A 21,165-nucleotide genomic window follows, 5' to 3' on the forward strand; every position below is an offset into this window, starting at 1 on the left:
CGAATTTTGGGTAATTTACTGTTTTTCACCCAATTCGAATGTTACTTTTTTCTGATGGGTACCCCCTTCTGAATGAAATAATGCACAAAAAATCTAACGGTGAACTTTTTGATAGGGTGTTCAAGTTGTGAATTTTCGATAAAAATGCAGAAATTGTGAATTTTGTGTACCTTTTCACCTCCTAACTTCGGAAAATCGACAAAAATGAAATTTTCGGCCGATCAGGCTGGTTTTAATCTCATTTGACGCAACAATTAATCCTCTACAGATGTTGTTTAGAGCTGTTTTACGGTCAGGCTAACGGTTTACTAACAATTTCACGAATAAGGTAAAAAAACGTGGTTTTTCATGGTTTTTTGCCTGTAGCTCGGAACTGAAGGGTTTGCGGACACAGGTTCATAGGACCTTTTTTACTCAGTGTTCAATTTCCTATTTTTTTAATTTTTTATTTCCCATCCACCTCCCCGCCGTACCTATGGGAGACCCCATACCGGCGGACCACGGCCACTAAACTAATTCAAATGGGATGCAAGTTTAGGAGATCTTATTTTGCCTAACATCTTCCTTCGACCTTGCCCTGAAAGGGAAGACCCAAGGAAGAAGGGAAATATTTTTCTTATTATTAATTTATCTAATCTAATAGGTCTCCCCCTTGCTGGTTAATCCTTTTGAATACACTTTCTAATAAATACAATATTTTAATAAATAAATAACAATTATGGGTACAAGGAATAACCAGCCCGGAATTAAAAGTTCAGGTAACGATCTAACAAGTATCATAGGAAGAAAAAGAAGAAAAAAGAAAGAAAGAAAAACTAGTCAGGTACTCTATCCACTATAGCTCGGCTAACAGGCTTGAGGACCTCAAACGTCCTCTTTTCTTTAACGAGTTCGTTGATGGTCGGTGGCCAAGTGTGGCGGAAGAGGAGCTTTAGTGGTTCCCTCACACTCTCAAGGAGGGGGCTTATCGGAGAAATTAAAAAAATTAAAAATGAAAATTATCTACCGGGGAAAGATCTGGAAGTGTGGCTGAATCGATTGGGGCCACCTTGTATAGGTGTGAATGTATTTATTGGTGTGACTGTGTATTGAGTAGTTCCGCTAGGGCTGAAATGACCTAGCTGTCGGATGCCCCTGCAAAATTTTTTTTTAGAGAGATGAGACTTGTAGAAGCATAATAATTATAACTAATAATTATAGAAGCATAACCTAATTTTTTAAAAACTATATTCAAAGAATGTTTTTCTATTTTTAAGCCTGGTAACGTTTCTTTATCGGCTTTTGTTATTGAAATTAAAACGGCTCAGCTGCCCCTTAGCTAAAATCATAATTTAAAAATATTTGCGGCTCATCGAGAGGGGAGTAGGAAATAATTAATCCTGCTTCGTTAAGGGGGTTAGATATTATTTCCACGGGCCTTAGCCGAGGATTATGATGCCGAATTTGGACTATCCGCCCGGATTGGCGAAGGGAGGGGTTGGATATAAGGGACTGTTGGGTGAAAACGGGCCAGTTCTCGCCCAGCATCCGAACCCTCCGAGTACGTGAGCCGGTTCTGATGAGACACGTGTACTTTTACCAACACGTGACCCTAAGCTGACACGAGGTAAAACGACTTGATGGTTTATTTTTCAATTAAACATTTTTCTGGGCATAATTAAAAATGTACTTGTATCAAGTTTTGTTTAAAGAACTTCAATTATAATTTTTTTCTCCAGTAACTAAGTAACTAGTCAATGTTTAGAAAATATAATTTTGATTAGTTTTCAATTTTGTCCCTATGACACATGGTAAAACTAATCTTAATATTCTATCCACCATTTTTTGCTGAAATATTGCAAATTTACAGCTATTTTCCTAAGAGATAGATATTTATTTTATTTTCTTTCTTGGACAAGAACAATCGAAGATAAAAGTTTATCGTTTCTTTTTTATAAGTGCCCAAATGTTTAAATAATTTTTTTTAAATCCCCCGTTTTAAATAGACTTTAGAGAAGAATAGTATTATCAACTTAATTAATTAAGGTTTTTGTCTCAACTAAAAACCTTAATTAATTGAAAGATATTAATTGGACAAGCGGATCACGAAAACTAGTTGATTTAGTATTATCAACTTAAATCCTTTCAGTTATTTCTAATAAAATTCTTGGATTTTTCGACAAATATGCCAACTGTTTAAACTTCATTTTTTTAAACAAAACTTTCTAAGGAAATTTTTTAATTGATTTATTGACCAATTTTGATATTCAAAATGGTTTTATATCCTATTTGGACTTCCGTCCGTTCAACTTGACTCTGAAGTAATTACTCGCAATATAAATTGTTTGAAATATATAAAACCCCGTTTTCAGCGTAAAAAAGTATTCTCGTATTTATTCTATTTATTTCCCTCCCACATGCTTTTCGGATTTGATCGACATTGAGAATACGCTGTTAAAAGTTAAGCTTGTTTAGAAAGAACGAAATGCAAGATATTTTTTTTAATATATGAAAAGCCTGTTGCGTAAAAGTGTTTTTTAGATCTTCAAACAGAAATTTTTTTACAGTACAAAATTTATTTATTTTTACTTCGTTGACGTACACATTTTATAAAACGAAGTTAAAGTTTAACCGAATTTCATCAAAAACTTTTCTATTTATGTTAAACTTATGAAAGCTTAGGAAACAAATCATACAGGATTAAAAGTAAGAAAAAACTTTGCATGGGACCGATATATACTGGCAGAGTATTACCAGAAAAAGAAGTAATATCAAGATGAACATAATATGCAGCTTAAGCGTGACAACGGCGAGGAAAAGGTTTTATAGAAAATATTGCGAATCAAGGGTATATCAGATTAATGATGAAAAGAAGCAATCTTTTTGTGATGCTAGGTCAAAACATAATGGACAATTGTAAGCATGTTTAAATTTTTTTTTTAAATAAATTTCTTTTCTTTATTATTGATATATTTCAAGGTTGTTATGTATAAATTGATTAATTTTTATTAGTAAGGTTAAGAAAATAATGGTCATGATTGTATGAAGACGTTCGTTGCGGTACGGACTCGTACTCTCCCGAGATACGAAAACTTTTTGACATAAAAAAAAAATTCCTTAAAAAAATCGTTCTGGAACGACACCCGTAACGAATCCTGATGTGAATGAAATTAACTGTATAAAAGTTACAAAAACAAAACGACCTTTCAGTAATGTGGACGAAATTAAAAAAAAAATCGGATTTGTTTTAAGCATAGTTTTTTACGAGGGGAATATGTTTTCAATAGTCTTAACTTTTTTAGTTTTATTTTTTAATTTCATAGAATTTGTTATGTGAAAATACGCTGTTTTCTATTGCAATATTTACTTTTATTTACAAGTGTACCGATTATGTATCGATACTTTATGAATTTGAAAGTTTAAGAAAAAAAAATTTTTTTAACGAGGCTTCGCAACAGCAGAGGTCATATAAACCCTCAGGGTGACGGTATTTTTGAAAAAAAAAGCCCATTTGTAAGTATGTCGGGTTCGAATGCAGGGCCGCTGGATTCGAACCCGGGACCTTCACCTTACAGTGATGAGCGCCGTGTCAACGCCTAAACCGTTGCGGCCACCGACGTCCTTAAGCATAGTTTAAAGCCCTTGATTGTAAATTTTCACAGAAAACAAAGAATGAAAACTTTCGGTCTGGATTCGCCGTCGAATTTAGGTGTTTCACCTGAAAAGTTCATAACTCCTTTGAATTTTATTCAAATTTAAAGATTTTATTACAACTGGTGAAAAGCTGAATTTCTCTACTTTCAATGTTAACAATGTCATACTTTTATGCTATTATAAGTTAGAAAATAATGGGTGAAATCAAGAAAAACATTTTTATTTTATATCTCTGATTGTTTTTCGGAGGCTGGATTTATGGCATTACGTGTAAATTAAAAGATTCTAATCCTGTGGATTAGAGATTATATGGATTGGTGGAGTAGTAACAAGATAAAGTAAAAGAAAAACTTCCCCAATTTGTGGGTCTGATATATATTCAAAGGATTAAAAAAAAAATATTAAAAATAAGCGAACAAGAGAAAATATGTAAAAATTATATTTTCTATTCATACATCGGGGAAAAGGTATATAGAATTTTGCTTCCCGTAAAATACTATTGAAAAACTTAAAAATAGTAAAGTGATGTATAAAACAAAATGTTCATGTTAGAAAGCATACAATGGGAAAACTGTACAATTCCTATACAAAACAATTAGCCAACATAAAAATAATTTAAAAAATAAAAGTTAAGCCAATAAGAAAATAAAAAATATACAAGACCCAATATAAATTTTGAGAAAGTAAAATATTAGGCAGAGGGAATAATCAGCAAAAATTAATTGCTTGTAGAGTATCTACATAAGCATAGAAAAAATAACATAAATATACAAGATAAAAACAAATATAAATAATAAAAATATTTTAACAATGTATAAAAATAATGTAATAAATAAAAATGTAAAAAACAAAAAACTTATTGCTATAAAAATAATTAATACATAAAACGAAAAATATTAAATTTAAAATTAAGTATAAAATACAAAACAAAATTATTAGAATACAAAAAAAAAACATCAATTAGCAAATATACATACAGCCACTGGTTGGAAGTATGTAACCTAGGGGAAAACCTATCTCTTTTTATGTTTCCGGATCAGAAAGTAGTTGGGTGACCAAGAAATTTTAACGTAATTTAATTATATTTTTTAGACATTTAACTGTGGCTGTTTTGTAAAATTATGTAAACCTCTACACTATAAAAACTCGAGGCTGATGAAGTGAGGCGGATGGCCCCGAAATCGATCACTTAAATAAAATAAGTGAAAAGCACGTTGGCCTGAATGGTTCTAACACATCCCAAAAGAAGAAAATTTCTGGGAGTTTATGAGAAAACAATTTATGAAAGTAAAAATGGACATTGTGTGCGCGCCGGCCTTGTGCCCCTGTTTGTAATTTCATACGGTTGTTCTTTAAAAGAAAAAAAAAACATTAGCGACTTTCTCATTCAAGAAGATTTCCAAGCCTGTACAAAATGTTAAACTTTTAATTTCGATTTTATAATCACTTGCAGTTTGTGCATTTCATTATCTACGACACCAATGTTATGGTGAGTTAACAAATATAATTTTGATCCAGTTTGCTACGTTGAAATATTTTTTTACAAGGAACAAAGTTGATATTCTTTGTATACATCCAAAAAACACTCCGAGGAAAGATTTTTAAGAAAATCACAAAATAGTTTGCTCTTTTTCCATATTTCTACTATTCTTTTGCAAAAATCACAAAAATAGTCATAATTTTAAAGCAATTCCACCAAGAAACATTATAAAAATTTTGAACTTTATAAACTATATGTATTGACACAAGTTTATCATACACATAATAAATCAGGACGGAATGTTTAAAATAAAACTTATAATAAGCTTTTGTTGATTTAGTCCTTATTTTTCTCACTTATAGTGACACAGAATCTAAATATTACAAAACAAATAATCATAATTTGGATTTTGGAGAAAATTCAGAGGAGATGAATTTTTAAGTGGAACACTGATCTTTCGACTAATCCAGGGTAAAAAATTTTTATTTTTTGTTTGTTAAAATTTGTATTTAAAAGATTTTTTGGTCCATAAAACGAATATGAATCGGGTTTTTCAAAAACAATTTTTTTTTGTACATTAATGAAAGGGTATTTTTATTTTTGTAACTTTTTTCATCTACACACATTTAATACGATCCTGATTTGATTTTATTATCTTAAATTAAAAAACAAAAAGCAAATCGTCTGATATACAAAACTTTGTTAACTTTGAAATACATACAGAAAAAGTCAGAAAAACAAATTTTTGAAAAAAATCAAAAAATATTTTTTCATAAAAATTTTGCCTTTTCAAATGCCCTCGAGTTTTTCGAAAATGACAAAAATCGTTATAATTTTGTTTTTTATATTTATCATTAAATGGTCTTCCGTTGTTGTTTTATAGCTCTTTCAATCAGACTTTTTTTGTAAGACTGTTTTTGGGTAATTATTTTTAATGGTTAATTCCATTCAGGTTACATTTGTGAAAAGGTGTTTCGCTCGATTCATACTTTTTTAACCACATTTGATATAATATTATACTTTGTACTAATGGATGTATCGAAAAATAGTTTAATGTAAGTTGTGAACATATTAGGTTTTTTTATAAACGTTAATTGTTAGTTTTTGGTTCGCATTTATTATTAGTACTAAATCTAGCAATGGCAGCTTTTTATTGTTCTCTTTTTCTAAAGTTTTATGTCAATGATTAAAATCTTTTAATAGGACATCTCTGTCATATATATACACAATTATTACAGTGTCATCCATATATTTTTTTAAGAAATTTTACTCTCGCGTTTGTTGTGTTTAAGACTTTTTCTATTAGTTCATTTACATAAATTCTTGCTACTACTACTCCCACAACTATTATAATTTTAATTCTAAATAAAAACAACAACTTCTTTTATTTGTCTATTTAATTTTTCTGTCGTAGTTTTTCCAGGAGTGATGAGCGATGGAAGAGAAGATGCTGATGACCCCTGGTGCCTATGTTTTGGCCAGTGTCATCCTATTTATAATTGGATTTGTCGGATTTTTCGCCAACCTTATAGTCATTGTTATGATGTGCCGTGATCAAAGGGTAATTATTCTATAATTAAACAATATTATTAAAGAACTATAAGACTTATGAACCACCCTAGGTTATAATTTTTTTAAAATAAAAATTTTCGGTTAAATTTTAAAATATTTGTTACCCAGCATATCGAAAATATCGCGATGTGTCCATACTCAGAATGATCGAAACTGAAAAGACGAATTAGTGAATTAAATTAATATAATATAATTAATTTATTCCATTAGTGCTTGTTTTGAACTTGGCCTTAATTCATCTGGTGGGGTGAGAGGGTGGTGTGTGAACAAAGTTTCAAGTTTCAAATCTTCGAAAAGGGTCCTAATGAAATGTGAAAAGTACGTCTGAGTATAATGTTTCTGATTCTTATTGTGTACTGTATGAAAAATCAATGAAGAAATTTATCTATTTATCTATCTAATGATTTCTGACTCTGTTTTGTAACTGGTTATTATTTTATTCTTTGTTCTGATCAGCCTGATAAATATTCAAGTTTTTCACCAGTGTGTACTCCATTTGTCTATAGAATTAGAATTAGAATTGCGAGACCTCCTAGGAGGCCTCTGGCCTCTCCCTGATAGATCAGGGGGAGTCACCCACCTTGGTGCATAAGCGACTCCGAGGTTGGACTCTGGTCGGCATCGACTTTTTGGTCATTTCGGCGCCCTTACGTTCCCTAAAACTAGTCATTCTCACTCTCACTCATACAATAAATACATACATACTATTATATACAAACCCAATCACACATGCATATCCTCTGTCTAGAATCCGGGTCGGAGGGTACTCGATATTCCGCCCCGACCCGGTTTACCGGAGCAGCGGTGGAGCCTTGAAATAATATGCTGCACCGCCGCCCAACATACTTCTATTCTACCAGAAACTAAATCTAAACTTAAACCTATAAAATAAATACCCCTCTATATACAACCCATAATCCCAATATCTGTTAGAAACCTAAAATGTTTGTCCTTGAATTCGCTGCCATGCTCGAGCATTCTTCTATAACCCGGCGGTTTTCCATTTCGGTCCCTATACAGGGCCAAGCTGCGACACCCCTCCAACACGTGCGACACCGTGAGTCTGTCTATTTGACATGCTGGGCATCTAGGTCGACTCGCGCAAACCAACAGGTCCCATGGGTCGCACATGTGTGGCCTATCCGCAGGCGGGTCAGGACAACGCTTTCCCTTCGAGATATCCCCTCCGGGCTCCACCGGTCGACCGTCGGCTTAACGGACACCAACGCGTCAGTCGAGGCGGCCCAACGACGCTTCCACTTGTCTATCATATTTTTCACTATTCTCTTAACGTCGTCAGGCCGAATCGGGGTGGTCTCAACATCGTCACTTTAAGGAACGAGAGTACCCGTTTTCGCGGCCAGGTCCGCTCTCTCGTTCCCCTCCAGTCCGACGTGTCCTGGAATCCAGGCTAAAACCACCCTTTTCCCGGCGCGCACAACGTCCGCATATTTTAATTGGATTTTGCCGACCAGTGGATCCCGTGAATAGAGGTCTCTCAGGGCTCTCACCGCGCTGATGGAGTCAGTGCAGATGAGAACAGTTTCGTCCCTCATGCCCGACACCCTCAGCATTGCGTGCCAAATCGCGTATAACTCGGCGGGGTACACACTGCACTCTCTAGGGAGTGAGTGGGAGGAGCTCTCCTCAAGCGTGTACATCCCGCATGCCACACCCGCCCCGGTCTTAGAGCCGTCCGTGAAGACGGTCTTACATCCGGGATACTGAGAGCGGAGTTCAAGGAACTCCGCTTTGTATTGGTGCTGCATGGTACACGACTTGGGCAGGGCTGCCATTTGTCTATAAATTTAAATATGCGTGTATTCATACGCAAGCGTATGAGTCAGTGCGTGTTGATGCTTATAACATATAAAATAATATAACTTAATTATAAATTAATTATTTTATTGGATTTCTAGTATTATTCGTCTACCTGAGAGTTAGATAGACCACCAGGCTTTCAAGCCAATAAATACAACCACAGCCCTTAACCACAAAAAAAGAAGAGAAATAAATAAAAAGGCGGGCTTAATTATCCCTGAACTATTGGAAAATTAAGCTTAGAAGTGTTTCAGAGAAAGAGAAATCGAAACGATTCTATATATATTCGTTGATATTCTTGGTTTCTACAATACATTTTTAGATGAATTCTTTACAATATAATTTTGTCATTATAGAAAAAAATTTAAAACTATTAGTAGACAAGATTTGGATCGATAAAGATGAAACTAGCCGACCTCTTATTTATTTAACTATTAATTTTTGAGCTTAAAAATTTAACCAAACTGGCAAAATAAATGGTTTAAGTCCTCACGTAAAAATACAGATGAACCAAGCCGCTGGGAGAAAACAATGAAAACAATTCAAATATTCCATGAACACACCGTAGGCCCATTGCTATAGTTCAAGATAAAAAAAACTTTTTTATTGCCTTTTACACCATGTTATACACGTCTGTGAAACTTTTGCCGTTGGCAGTTTTTAGAGTGAGGCCAAGTAGAAAGAGGTATAAGCTCTTGTATCTGTTTGAGTTGCAGAAAAGTTCCGACATTTGTAGTCTTATAGGCTGAGCCTTCCAAACAATTTGATCTTCATTTTTCAATCTATCATTTATGGTTCTTGGTTAACTCTATCCCTCTGTCTTTTCGACTCGTGTTTGTTGAACTTCATGGAAGAGTTGCCGTATCTAGAAGAACACCCACAATTTTAAGTCCAACGTTGCGATTGTTTCATTAAAAATGGCCAACTCCCTACACGCAATTTAAAATTGTTTCTACTGAAGAGGTTGACGAGTTTAATAATTTAGACAACGGGTCATTGTTTCGGTTAGAACGCCCGCGCTCTTATTTGACGTTTCTCTGTTTCCTTCTCACTCTGAAATAATTGGTTTAAAAGTGGATTTGTTAACATTTGATGTAGATTTTAGTAGAATTGTAGGTTTGGTCCGCTTTTCCTTTATCGTTAAGCATTCGAGTCATTGTTTGGGATGGAATTCATACTTACTAATGAATCTTACGCTTGAAAGAGATTGTCGGTTTTTTTAACCATAGCCACACGAAAGGTGTTATTCCTTAGTCATCCTTATATCTACAGTTTGGTGGTTAAACCAATTAATGGCCCTTTCAAGTATAGACGAACAAATGTATGAGTTACTGTATACACCATGGGCACCTTCCCATGATGATCTTGGGTTCTAACTTCACAGACAGCAATTGTAAGAAGATGGGTTGTTATCCACCCCACTGCCGCCAGTTGTATGAGGATCTTGGGATCTAACTTAACAGCTCACCACAAGCATATGGGGATGCTGGGTTGTCACTACACCACCGCCACGATAGCATGGGATGTTGAGTTGTGAATATTCCCATCACTGCTACCAGTTTTATGATGATGTAGGTTCTAACCTCACTGATACAAGCAATTGTAAGATGTTGTATTGTGATCCAACCACTGCCAGCTATTACATTGTAAGCTTGTAATCCCATCGCTGTCACCTATGCGTCAGCGTACAGATCTTGGGTTGTGATCCAACCACTTCCACCAATTGTATGAGGTGTTGGGTTCTAACCTTGCAGCTATCAGCAATTTGTGATGATCTTGGGTTGTGATCCACCACTGCCACTAGGTATATGATGTGTTGGGATCTAACCTCAAAGCCACCAGTAATTGTATGAAAACGTTGAGTCGCTCTAAGATTGCCAGAATTGAATTAAATGCTGGGTTATTCCCTGTCACCAATGATATAATGATGTAGGGTTGTATGGAATCAACTGTACGAGGAGGTTGATGATGGGTTTTAATGTCATGCTTGCAATTGTAAGGGAAATTTGGTTTACAACCTAATACTTCTAGCTATTGGGTGAAGATGATGGATTACGATCTGACCCCAATTACCAACTGTCAGAGGATATTGTAATGTACCTCAATGCTGGCAGCTCTGCCACTAATCTCACTGCTCCACTAGTTGTATGAGAGTATTGGATTGTGATTCACCATCTGAGTGGGAATTTTGGGTTGAGATCAAAACGTTACCACCTCGGAAAATAGGATTGTGAAACCAGTGCTATGAGCATATTCGTGGTTTTCACACCATTGCCACCAGTCGTTCAAAAAGAAGAAGAACAAAAGTAACTTTATTCTGGAACTGGTGTCCCCTAAGAATGAAATAAATAAAGGAAGTCCCTTCTATGAAATTAAAAGTAAAACGAGAAAGAAATCTTGGCACAATGTATACCAGTAAGGCAGACCAGAAGAGAAAATTACAAGAATATTAAACGAAAATATCAAATATTAACGTAAGCTCTCTGCTTGGAGGGAGAGAAGGTGATTATATAGATGGGATTTAAAGGAGGAAAAGGAGGCAGCGTGACGAATAAAAAGGATTTAGGGGCTTGGATCAAAAAGGTCCTTTCGAAGGTATGGGTTGTATGTTGCGGAAGGATAAGGTCGATTGGAGATAAGCGGGTGTTACGAGTGTGATGTGAGGAGTTGAATTAGAGAGATTGGGTGATGTAAGGAGGACGACGATTGTGGATGAACTGGAAAAGCAACCTAGGAAATACTGTGCACGGAAGGAGGGGAAGAGCCAGGAAAGTTGGGAATACAACCCCGACACCCGGGACCCCCGTGGGGTGCCGAACACGAATCTTACGCAGCAATTCATAATACGCTTCAATCGCGCGTTCCCCCCTCCAAGAGACTGCCGTATGCCACACAGCGATAATCGAATAAGGGAAGTATAAGGGAAGATACAAGGAGTTTGCGGGTGGTAAAAGAAGCAGGGCAGACGAAATAGGCTGAGGGAGGCAATACAATGGCGGGAAATTTGGGAAATGTAAGGATGCCAGGAAAGGTTTTGATCAAAGACTACTCCTAGGTTTTTAACCGAAGAGCAGAAGGGAATGAGATGGTTATTTAGCATGATCCTTGGGAGGGAATTAAGGAGTTGCCTGGACCCGATAATTATGGCGGTGGATTTGGACGGATTGAGGACTAGGGAATTTTTATGTGCCCATTCGTTGATGGAGTTTTGTCTTCTTTTGTCTTTTTGGATTTTGAGAATGGCTGAATGAAGATCGGAAGGGTGGAAGGATAATTTGGGAGTCATCGGCATATAGGTGATAGTTACATGACTGGATGGAGTCCTAGCTAGGAGAGGTGCTAGAGCCTTGGGGCACACCAGATTTTAGTGGGAGGAAGGAGGAGGTAAGGCCATTGGGAAGGGAGACAGCTTGGTAGCGTGGAATCAACGGATGGTGCTGGTGGAGAAGGAAAAAGATTCGAGTTTAGAGAGGAGAGAAGAGGGACAGCATCGAAGCTTTAGAAAAATCAAGAAGGACAAGTATAGTAACTTTCCGTTGGTCCATTGCTAAGTGGAGGTCACTGGTAATTTTTATTATTGATTGAGTGGAATAGCCTTGGCGGAAGCCTGTTTGGGGGGATTGAGAAGGTGGGACTGTTCAAGGTGCTTGGAGAATTGTGCTTGGACTAATCTTTCTAGGGGCTTGGACAGGTTTGATAAGATGGAAATAGGACGGTAGTCTGTGGTAGAGGATGGGGTGGGGGTTTTGTTGACTGGGTGGACCCTTTAATTTCGTATCCAACAACTGCAACTGTCCAGACACTACCAATTAATAATCAGTGCAATAGTATTCTGCCATAGTTTTTCAAGTCTCTGAGATTTAAGGATATATGCTGCTAGACTGGTTACACTAATTCACGAGATCAAAGGGAAAACAGCGTTTTCCTGGCAAGCTGGTAACCGGAAAAAGCACTACCAGAGTTTAATAATTGTAAAAAATATTAAACGAAAAATGTATAATGACTTGTGTCTTTTTAGTCCTTCTAAATAAACAATGTTAAACCAGATTCACACTCTTGCAGAGGTAATATCTAAACAAGAAACGAATTTTTACGTTATTTCTTTCTTAACACACTATGTATATAATGCGTCGTATTTCTTACATAATTTGTGTTGTGAGAAATGGATTGTTTATCTTTATACTTTTCGTTTCAGCTCTGGACTCCTCTGAACTATATATTGTTCAATTTGATCATATCCGATTTCACGGTCTCAATTCTCGGGAATCCGTTTACCCTCTCCTCGGCGATTGCGATGCAATGGATATTCGGCCATGCCATGTGCATCGCTTATGGATTTTTCATGGCGCTTTTAGGTAAGAAACGTTGTAAAGTTGAAGAGGCTTAATTTAAAAATTTTGAATTTTTATCGCATTCAATTGTGTATTAGGGAAATTAATTATTATTCAAAAGGTTTTTTTTACTAAAGATCATTTTACAACTTTTTGAAATGCTGATTGAAGCAAAATATTGTTCAGAATAAAGTCCCAATATACAATAATTTTTCTACTCAACAGAGGAACTCTTAAAGAAGAAAGAATTCTTTGTTGGACAGTTAATTGAATATATTCCAGAAACGTTTTCTCCGGGAAGTCAATAGTGATATATTCCGCACTTTTGCAGGTATTGGGTCAATAAGTACGTTGACAGTACTCGCTCTGGAGCGGTACTTGATGGTCAGCCGTCCACTGAACAGGTGCGCTTTGAGCAGCAGGGCTGCAATTTCCCTCGTCGGCGGGATCTGGATTTATGCAGGGTTTGTGACAGTTCCACCCCTCCTGGGTTGGGGTGAATACGGCCCAGAAGCGGCCAATCTCAGGTAACTGGTTTCAGTTGAACCATGATAGAGATATCTCAATCTTTGATTTTTAATTACTTCTTTAAGCCAACCTTTTCAAATATCAGCAAACTTCTATCTAGCTATTATTGAAATATTCCATAATATTAATTTAGAAAAACAGTATTTTTTTTAAAGAAGTGTAACATAAAGTCTGTACTGGTGCAGATGGAATTCTTATCTCTGAAAGTCATCCCGCTGGAAAATGAAATGCGACATGCTTGTTACTGTCAACATTAGACATTTTAAGAGGGAAAATGGAAAGAAAGCTTATTACATTTATAAACCAATGATCAAAAAGCACATGGTTGAGTTTACCTGATAACCTATGTTTAAAATTATAATTTAAGAAGTTTTCCCGACTTTAAAAGTTTCAAACTGTAAAAAGAACGTTTTTTAAAGACTTTATTATTACTTTATTCGATATTAATTAACATATTTTTATGGAAAAATTCTTGAGCAAGTATTGTCTAGCAGAAAAATCATTTCTGTTCTATTCATTTCTCCCAAATTTTAATTTTTCAACAATTCTTACATGTCTTTCTTTTACTTCAAATAATTTAACATATTTAAACTGTATTTTTGAAAGTAAAAGTTATGATTTTTCATGTTTTAATTACAAAAATCAAATAATTGCAGTTTATAATAAATCTGATTGGATTGGTTTTAATTACAATGACAATTTTCAAATTATTTAATTATATTGCTGATTGATAATAATTAACAGTGACAATTTTGTTCGTGAACATTGAAAACGTCTCTTTTTCTTTGGTAAATCCAGCCTGGAGGAAGTAAGACGTGTTGCCTTTTATGCTTTTCAAACAAGAATCAATCCATTAAGAGTTGTGAATTTTACGATTGATCCACACACAAAAAAATCACCATTTGTTTTCATTTATCTTGATTTAAACATGGCCATTCACAATCTAACATGAATTGACCCAACTGCTCTGTCAAAAAAATGTCATATTATTTTTGTTTTATCCAAATGGCTTTGAAATGATTGAAATTCATTGCAGCTATTTGGTTTGTACTTACATCCAATACGAAGAGAAATAATTTAACACTGGATTTACTATTTATTCAATAATTTTGGTAAAAAGATTTCTTTAAATTTTCAGCTGTTCCGTCAATTGGGAGACGAGGGGTCACAATTCAACCTCCTACATAATTTACTTGTTCGTCTTGGGATTTTTCATTCCACTCTTCGTCATTTGCTTTTCGTACATAAACATTATTAGGACTATGAAAAAGGTATGGAATTCATACGATCTCATGTAAGATAAAAACAAATATTTACACATAAATCAAATGTTACTTATATCAAGACATTCTCCAAAATTAAAACATCAGATCCAAACATGTGAGTATGCTTGGTGGAGAAAATATCAGACTGGAATAAATGAAAAAATAAATGTTAAACACCAAGAACTTTTAATCGGCGTTCAGAAATATAAAAACAAAATAATGCATAATATTTAGAGCTAAAAGATTTTACAAAACGTCATTTAAAAAATTTTAATTCCAAACCCAGTATTAACAAAACAAACTCTGAACAAGTTCATATAATCTGCTGAATTAGCCACGCCCAAAGGTGTACATGTGTCAAGTTAACCACGCCCAAATATGTGCATAGGTCAAATTAGCAACGCCCAAAGGTGTACATGGTTCACGTTGGCCACGCCCAGTTAATAAATTTAGCGAATTAAGCCTCTAAGTAACATAAAACAAGACAGCCACGTCTTCCACGCTGTTAGAAATTAGCTATACCAAAAATTAAAATTTTAACTGTATTAGCCATGTTCAAAGATAAATCAGACTAAATTAGCCACATCCAGCTAGTATAGTCGAATCACATACCCACCCCAATGGTAAAACTAACCATGTAAGACATACCCAACCAATAAATTGGATTAACAAAACAAACTCTGAACAAGTCCGTATAATCTGCTGAATTAGCCACGACCAAAGGTGTACAAAGTTAGCCACGTCCAAATATGTGCATAGGTAAAATTAGCAACGCCCAATGACTTAGCCACGCCCAAAGGTGTACATGGTTCACGTTGGCCACGCCCCGTTAATAAATTTAGCGAATTAAGCCTAAGTAACATAAAACAAGACAGCCACGCTTTCCACGTTAAGATAGAAATTAGCTACACTATAAATTAAAATTTAGTTGTATTAGCCATGTTCAAAGATGAACTCAAACTAAATTAGCCACATCCAGCTAGTATAGTCGAATGACATACCCACCCCAATGGTAAAACGAACCATGTAAGACACACCCAACCAATAAATTCTGCTAACGTAGCCACCTCCCAAACGTGATTATCGACAAAGTAAGCCAAGCCCAATAAAGTCAACTTAGACAAACCTACTTTAGAACCACTTTTACTGAATTTCCTCAGGTATTGTTCCATTAATGCTTTTTCCGTGTTGATGAAAGTTAATTTTTAAAACTCTAGCCGTTGGGTAAAACTGAGGTTAAATAGCACTGTCATCTGTAGAAGGCTTAAAGTATTAAAACATATAGTTTTTATGTATTACCATAGCATAAGTACTTTATTATTTACCGCTCTTGCTTAATTTTGAACCTGGATGTAAGTTTGGTTTTGAGTCGAAGTAGTAGTTTTCAAAATGATGTCACTTCAAAATAGATATCATTGGAGTAAAGACTTTTTATATTGTACAAAATCAGGGTTATAAGCAGGCTAAAGAATAATTCTGGCTTTTGGTAAAAGTAAAAGTAGGATTACCTTAGAATATTGTATAAGCATTAAGGAAATCCCGGATTTACTAAGAGTGCCATTTGTAGCAAGTTCACTGTTGATAAGATTTCTTTTTAAATGCTAAACTTTTAATCCCATGTAACGATTCCTCTTTATAACAGGACAACTTTAACTTTTGGGAGAAAATTAAAATCCCCTTTGGCACTGCTTGGCCCTGTGAATCATGGACAGTTTTCTAAGATGTCTTACGGGGGGGGGGGATTTTAAGCACCAATCGGGGCTTAATGAACTCCAAGAGTTAGTATACAATACCCGCGAATAATCGACCACCAAAGGGAGAGTCGATCGAGCCTGAATCCAAACGGTGCCGATACAATACCCCTTCACCTTTCAACAAGTTAATTAATATTTGACTTAGATTACTATTGTTTCACTCTCGAAGATTTACATAACTAATTAACAGTACACCTGAAGAAGAAAAGTTAAAATTTTTTTTTTTAAATGAATAAAGATTTAAACAAGGAAGCCAAAAATGTTTTAACACACAAATCTTAACTAAAGTCATAACATGTGACAACAAATGAGTTACAAATACTGATGAGCAATGACCACTGTTTATTATCATATCGTTTTTATGTAGTTCTCTTTCGGCAGAGTTCTCTGGCCATGGGAGGGGTGAGCAAGGCGGAATCGAGGGTGGTTTTGATGATAGCAGTGATGATCCTAGCTTTCCTCATCGCCTGGACTCCGTACGCCATATTCGCCCTCATCGTCGCATTCCTCGACCTGGAGGTCAGCCCTGCCCTGGCGACTGTTCCGGCCGTTTTCGCAAAGACGAGTATTTGCTACAACCCTTTCATCTACGTAGGACTCAACACACAGGTAACGTATATATTTTCACGGATTTATTCTAGAGTAGCTGCTATACTCTCATCGAATTAGTTGTACACAAAGGGCAATTGGTCCCCGGGAAGTTGGGAGGATGTGGACTTTTCCAGGGGCCTCTGTTGCCATGTTCGGTTTTTATCGACATCCTCCTAATGCTACTGAAATTAGATGTAAACCTGAATGAGCGGGTGTATAAAAGTTGTACACAATGTCAGATGTTAATCTCTCTCTCCCTCCCTCTCTCTCTCTCTCTCTGCATCTGTCTGTCTGTCTGTCTGTCTGTCTGTCTGTCTGTCTCTCTCTCTCTCTCTCTCTCTCTCTCTCTCTCTCTCTCTCTCTCTTTCTCTCTGCATCTGTCTCTCNTCTCTCTCTCTCTCTCTCTCTCTCTCTCTCTCTCTCTCTCTCTCTCTCTCTCTCTTTCTTTCTTACTTGTGACTTATTTTCATCATTCTTCTCTCAGCCTCTCTCTCTCTCTTCTCAAGTTGGCAGTTTGAATATATATTCCTCCTGATATTACTGAAAGCCAAATCACTCGCTTTACCATCCGTTTCAAATGTACATAGGTCAAAAAACGACCAAAGCTAACATTTTAAACAGATTAAAAAAACCTTTCAGAAGCAAAACCCCGATTAATGTTTAAACACTGATTATTTTTGCAATGCTGTTTAAATAATTTCTGTAATGGCCGTCATAACGTCCTAGAAATCTTTCCTATTTGTTACTACCGAGAAATGCATGTTTTTCTTATAATAATATTATTATTTAATTATTTTTATAAGGATAAACATTGGTGAAAAAGTTGCCCAATTGGGATTTTCTTTGTGAAAGAGAAAATTTAATCATGTCCTCCCTGTAATTCCACTAATTTTCTCATTTTACTTACATTTCTCGTAATTAAAGAGTTATATATTTTATGACATATATGTTGCTTGTTTTCAAACATTAAAACCTACAATAATAAACCGGGAAAGGATCGTTTTTTTTTATTCTATTAAGGGGCAAATTTTAAGATTATTAGCTTTCCTCCGTTGTAGTTCATCGGCCTTAGAACCTGCCGGATTTTGAATGGACAAGAAAAAAGGTTTCATTATAATGAAAGAAATTGATAACAGTCTTATATTTACAATAAAAAGCAAAAACAATTAATTTGAAGAATAGTGGAACATTTATGAAAACATAAATTGTAAGCATGATGAATTTTTAAAACAAAAGTATTCTTTTTCATTTTACCAATTGTCTATACAAATGAATTCAATATAAATTATTGTTCTAAATCAAGTAAATCAATGCTGTCATATCAGGCCGTCTGTATGGGTTTATCGGTTTTAACAGAAAATCATGTCGATTTCTCCCTTATCGGACATGACCGGTAAACTTTAGTATCATGTTTGCTGACATGTTATTAATTATATTTTCAACTAGTTATGCCCTACACGTAACAGTTATTTATTTATTAAAAGCAAGATTTAATTTTTTTTTTTTGGCGTTATGAACTATGCATATTAGCCATGTGACAATTCGTATATGTGTGTTCAAATTTGGGGGGGGTTTTTGTGAAAAAAGGGCCAGAGGCGACGGTGGGAATCGAACCCACGACCGCGGCGTGAGAGTCTCTCATGCTAACCACTCGGCTACCACGGTCCCCGTTTAATTATTATTATAAATTTTTAATTTTTAAAACTTAAAATAGTTCCGTCAAGGCATAAGAACTGTCTGGGGATATTTTAAGGTCGTTGGCCTAATGAATTTTTAACGCGCTTTTACAAAGTTTATCTGTTTATAATTATCATAAATGCTTCTCATCAAACCATCCAAACATTTTTTTTAATCTTTACAAATTATGAATGATCTGTCCAAGTGATTGGTCAAATTTGGTGAAATGTATTTTTAGCATGGTGGTATAAGTTTACTTGAAGATAGTTTCATAAATAGCACAAATTTTAACACACGGCCGCCTCTAAAGATTTCACAGTAAATCAATATTGGTACTGTGAGGTCGTAAAATGCTTTTATACTTAACTTTAACCCCGATAAACTAGGCAAAATATTGTTTAAAAAAATCTTTACAAATGGCGATAGAACTGTGAAAGATTTTGACCAAATTAGACAAAGTATATTTTTAAAATACTTTGTTAAAGTTCACTTGAAAATCGATTCATAAATAGCATAGACTATTTTTCTCAAATTGGTCAAAATATTAATTTAAATTTTTACGATGTCTGAAGAAGCTGGATAGTAGTTGGACAAATTTGGTCAAGTAAATTTTTCATCATTTTAATGAAGTTTAATAGTTTCATAAATACCATAGACTCTTTTTGTCATTTTCGTTTTCAAACGGCAAAAATATTTTTTTTATATTATTTATATGTGATTTGCAAAGTTTTCCTTAGATAGTTTTATAAATAGCATTGATTCCTTTCATTAAACAGGCTATATTTTTTTTTAATCAGTACAAATGGTGAAGAATTTGTCTATGTTTTTTATGTTGTAAAATAATAAAAGGTGTTGCCAGAGGTGGTTTTAGAGAAAGTCATTTTTCTCTGGAATTGAAGGCAAACAATGAGGCTTTAATAAAAAAGATAACCTAAGGCTATTACACAAAAGGTAACTGAGATTTATCGCTTCACAAGAAAGGATTTCAAATTATTAAAAGCTTGAACATGCTCATGTCCGTCAGGCCGTCAAAAAACAGTCAATATTTTAGAACTGGAAATGAAAGAGTCCAAATATATTAACGCTAAGGAGTTTTTTTCTTGTGGAATTTTTTAAATTAGGAATCGTCCGAAATTACAAAATTAAACTATTTTTCTCAGTTTAAACAGTCCTGGAAGAAACTTTTGTGTATGAGGTCAACGGAGGAATTCTCAATGGAGAGGGCGACCACCGGAGTGAGCGCGCTAAGTCCCAGTAAGTACCGGCTTGGGGACGTCACCCAGACGAAGTACACTAGGGCTTCAGTCTCGGACAAGAACAACGGCGAAACCAACATCTGAAAACTGTGTTAATGTCAATAATTCAATCTAGGATAATAAAATGTTCTTTTTAGGAAAGAATATGTATTTTATGTAAACTTGTTGTATTTGGCAATATATGTGATCGGAAAAAAAACTAAATAACGTGGAAATCGTCTTATTTCAAAAAATAAAAACACCCTATTAAAAAATTTACTCGTAACACATCGTTTTCCTGTGTGTTCTTTAGCTGTAAATTACTATTTTAAAAATTGTTGCTAATAAAAATATGACACTAGATTTTTAAAATGCATTTTTAAAATTCGAAAATTCTATTTTTATGATTGAAAACGGCATGTGTAAGAAAATATGTTTACATTTATACTATTTTATTTTATTCAAAAACCAGCTGATTTTTTTAAATTTATCAATTCTTTTAGCATTCAATGCTCATGATTTGATAAATTGTTTCATATAGTTATGTAAAGTTCCACGAAATATTTTGAAAAATGGAAGCAATTAGCGAGACTAGACGGTCTCAGTAAATCTCACGCAACAAAATTTCATAGATTATTGATTGATAAGAGATCAATTAAACACATAATAGAACATTAGTTTTAATCATAACAATGAGAGAGAGCTTAATCATGCTTTCCATTTCTGAGACATCATTGATGACTCTTGCTCCATTTACAAAACTAATCTTTTTTAATACAACATTCTGTTTTATGTGGCGGTTATTGGGTCCGCCCTTTCCCGCATATGTCTTTCTCTTGATCCTTTTTTGCATCTTGGCTGACATAAGTGATATATAGTTTTAATAACAATTAATTAAGGTTTTTAGTTGAGATGAAAAAAAGTTAATGGCACGAGAGGGATTCGAACCCACGACCTTCGGCTAGATACGCCGCTGCTGCTATCATGACCTCGATCCACTCGGACATCAACTCCCCATCTCAACCCCACCTTATGAGTTTTCCCTCCTTTTGCCTTTTTTCAGTTTTAATAACATATTGAAAGCGAGAGTAGACGGACCCATTAAATTTCATTCAACCATAAAGATTTAATAGAAAATTTTTCATGGACAGAATTTATTTTTTACAGCTTTTGAATTTATTTTTTTGGAACAGAACGTCTGGAAATAATGTCAGAACAATTTATTTTTGAAAAAATAACGGATATTGTTTTGTAATTCTTGAAAGGTTTCTTTAGAGT

The 21,165-nt window shown here is 34.8% G+C and overlaps 1 protein-coding gene across 1 annotated transcript; it reads left to right on the forward strand.

Annotated features, from left to right (window-relative positions):
* The first annotated feature begins 1,527 nt into the window (after nucleotides 1–1,527).
* LOC106667475 (pinopsin-like) lies at nucleotides 1,528–20,240 on the forward strand. Its single transcript, XM_014395436.2, has 7 exons — nucleotides 1,528–1,606; nucleotides 6,528–6,674; nucleotides 12,702–12,861; nucleotides 13,169–13,364; nucleotides 14,504–14,636; nucleotides 16,766–16,993; nucleotides 19,813–20,240. Exons 2-7 carry the CDS (start codon nucleotides 6,549–6,551, stop codon nucleotides 19,990–19,992), a joined length of 1,023 nt encoding a protein of 340 aa, XP_014250922.1. The 5' UTR covers nucleotides 1,528–1,606; nucleotides 6,528–6,548; the 3' UTR covers nucleotides 19,993–20,240.
* The last annotated feature ends 925 nt before the right edge of the window (nucleotides 20,241–21,165 follow it).

This window comes from Cimex lectularius, unplaced genomic scaffold (assembly GCF_000648675.2).
Source record: "Cimex lectularius strain Harlan isolate CLEC.00 unplaced genomic scaffold, Clec_2.1 scaffold74, whole genome shotgun sequence".
Taxonomy (NCBI): domain Eukaryota; kingdom Metazoa; phylum Arthropoda; class Insecta; order Hemiptera; family Cimicidae; genus Cimex; species Cimex lectularius.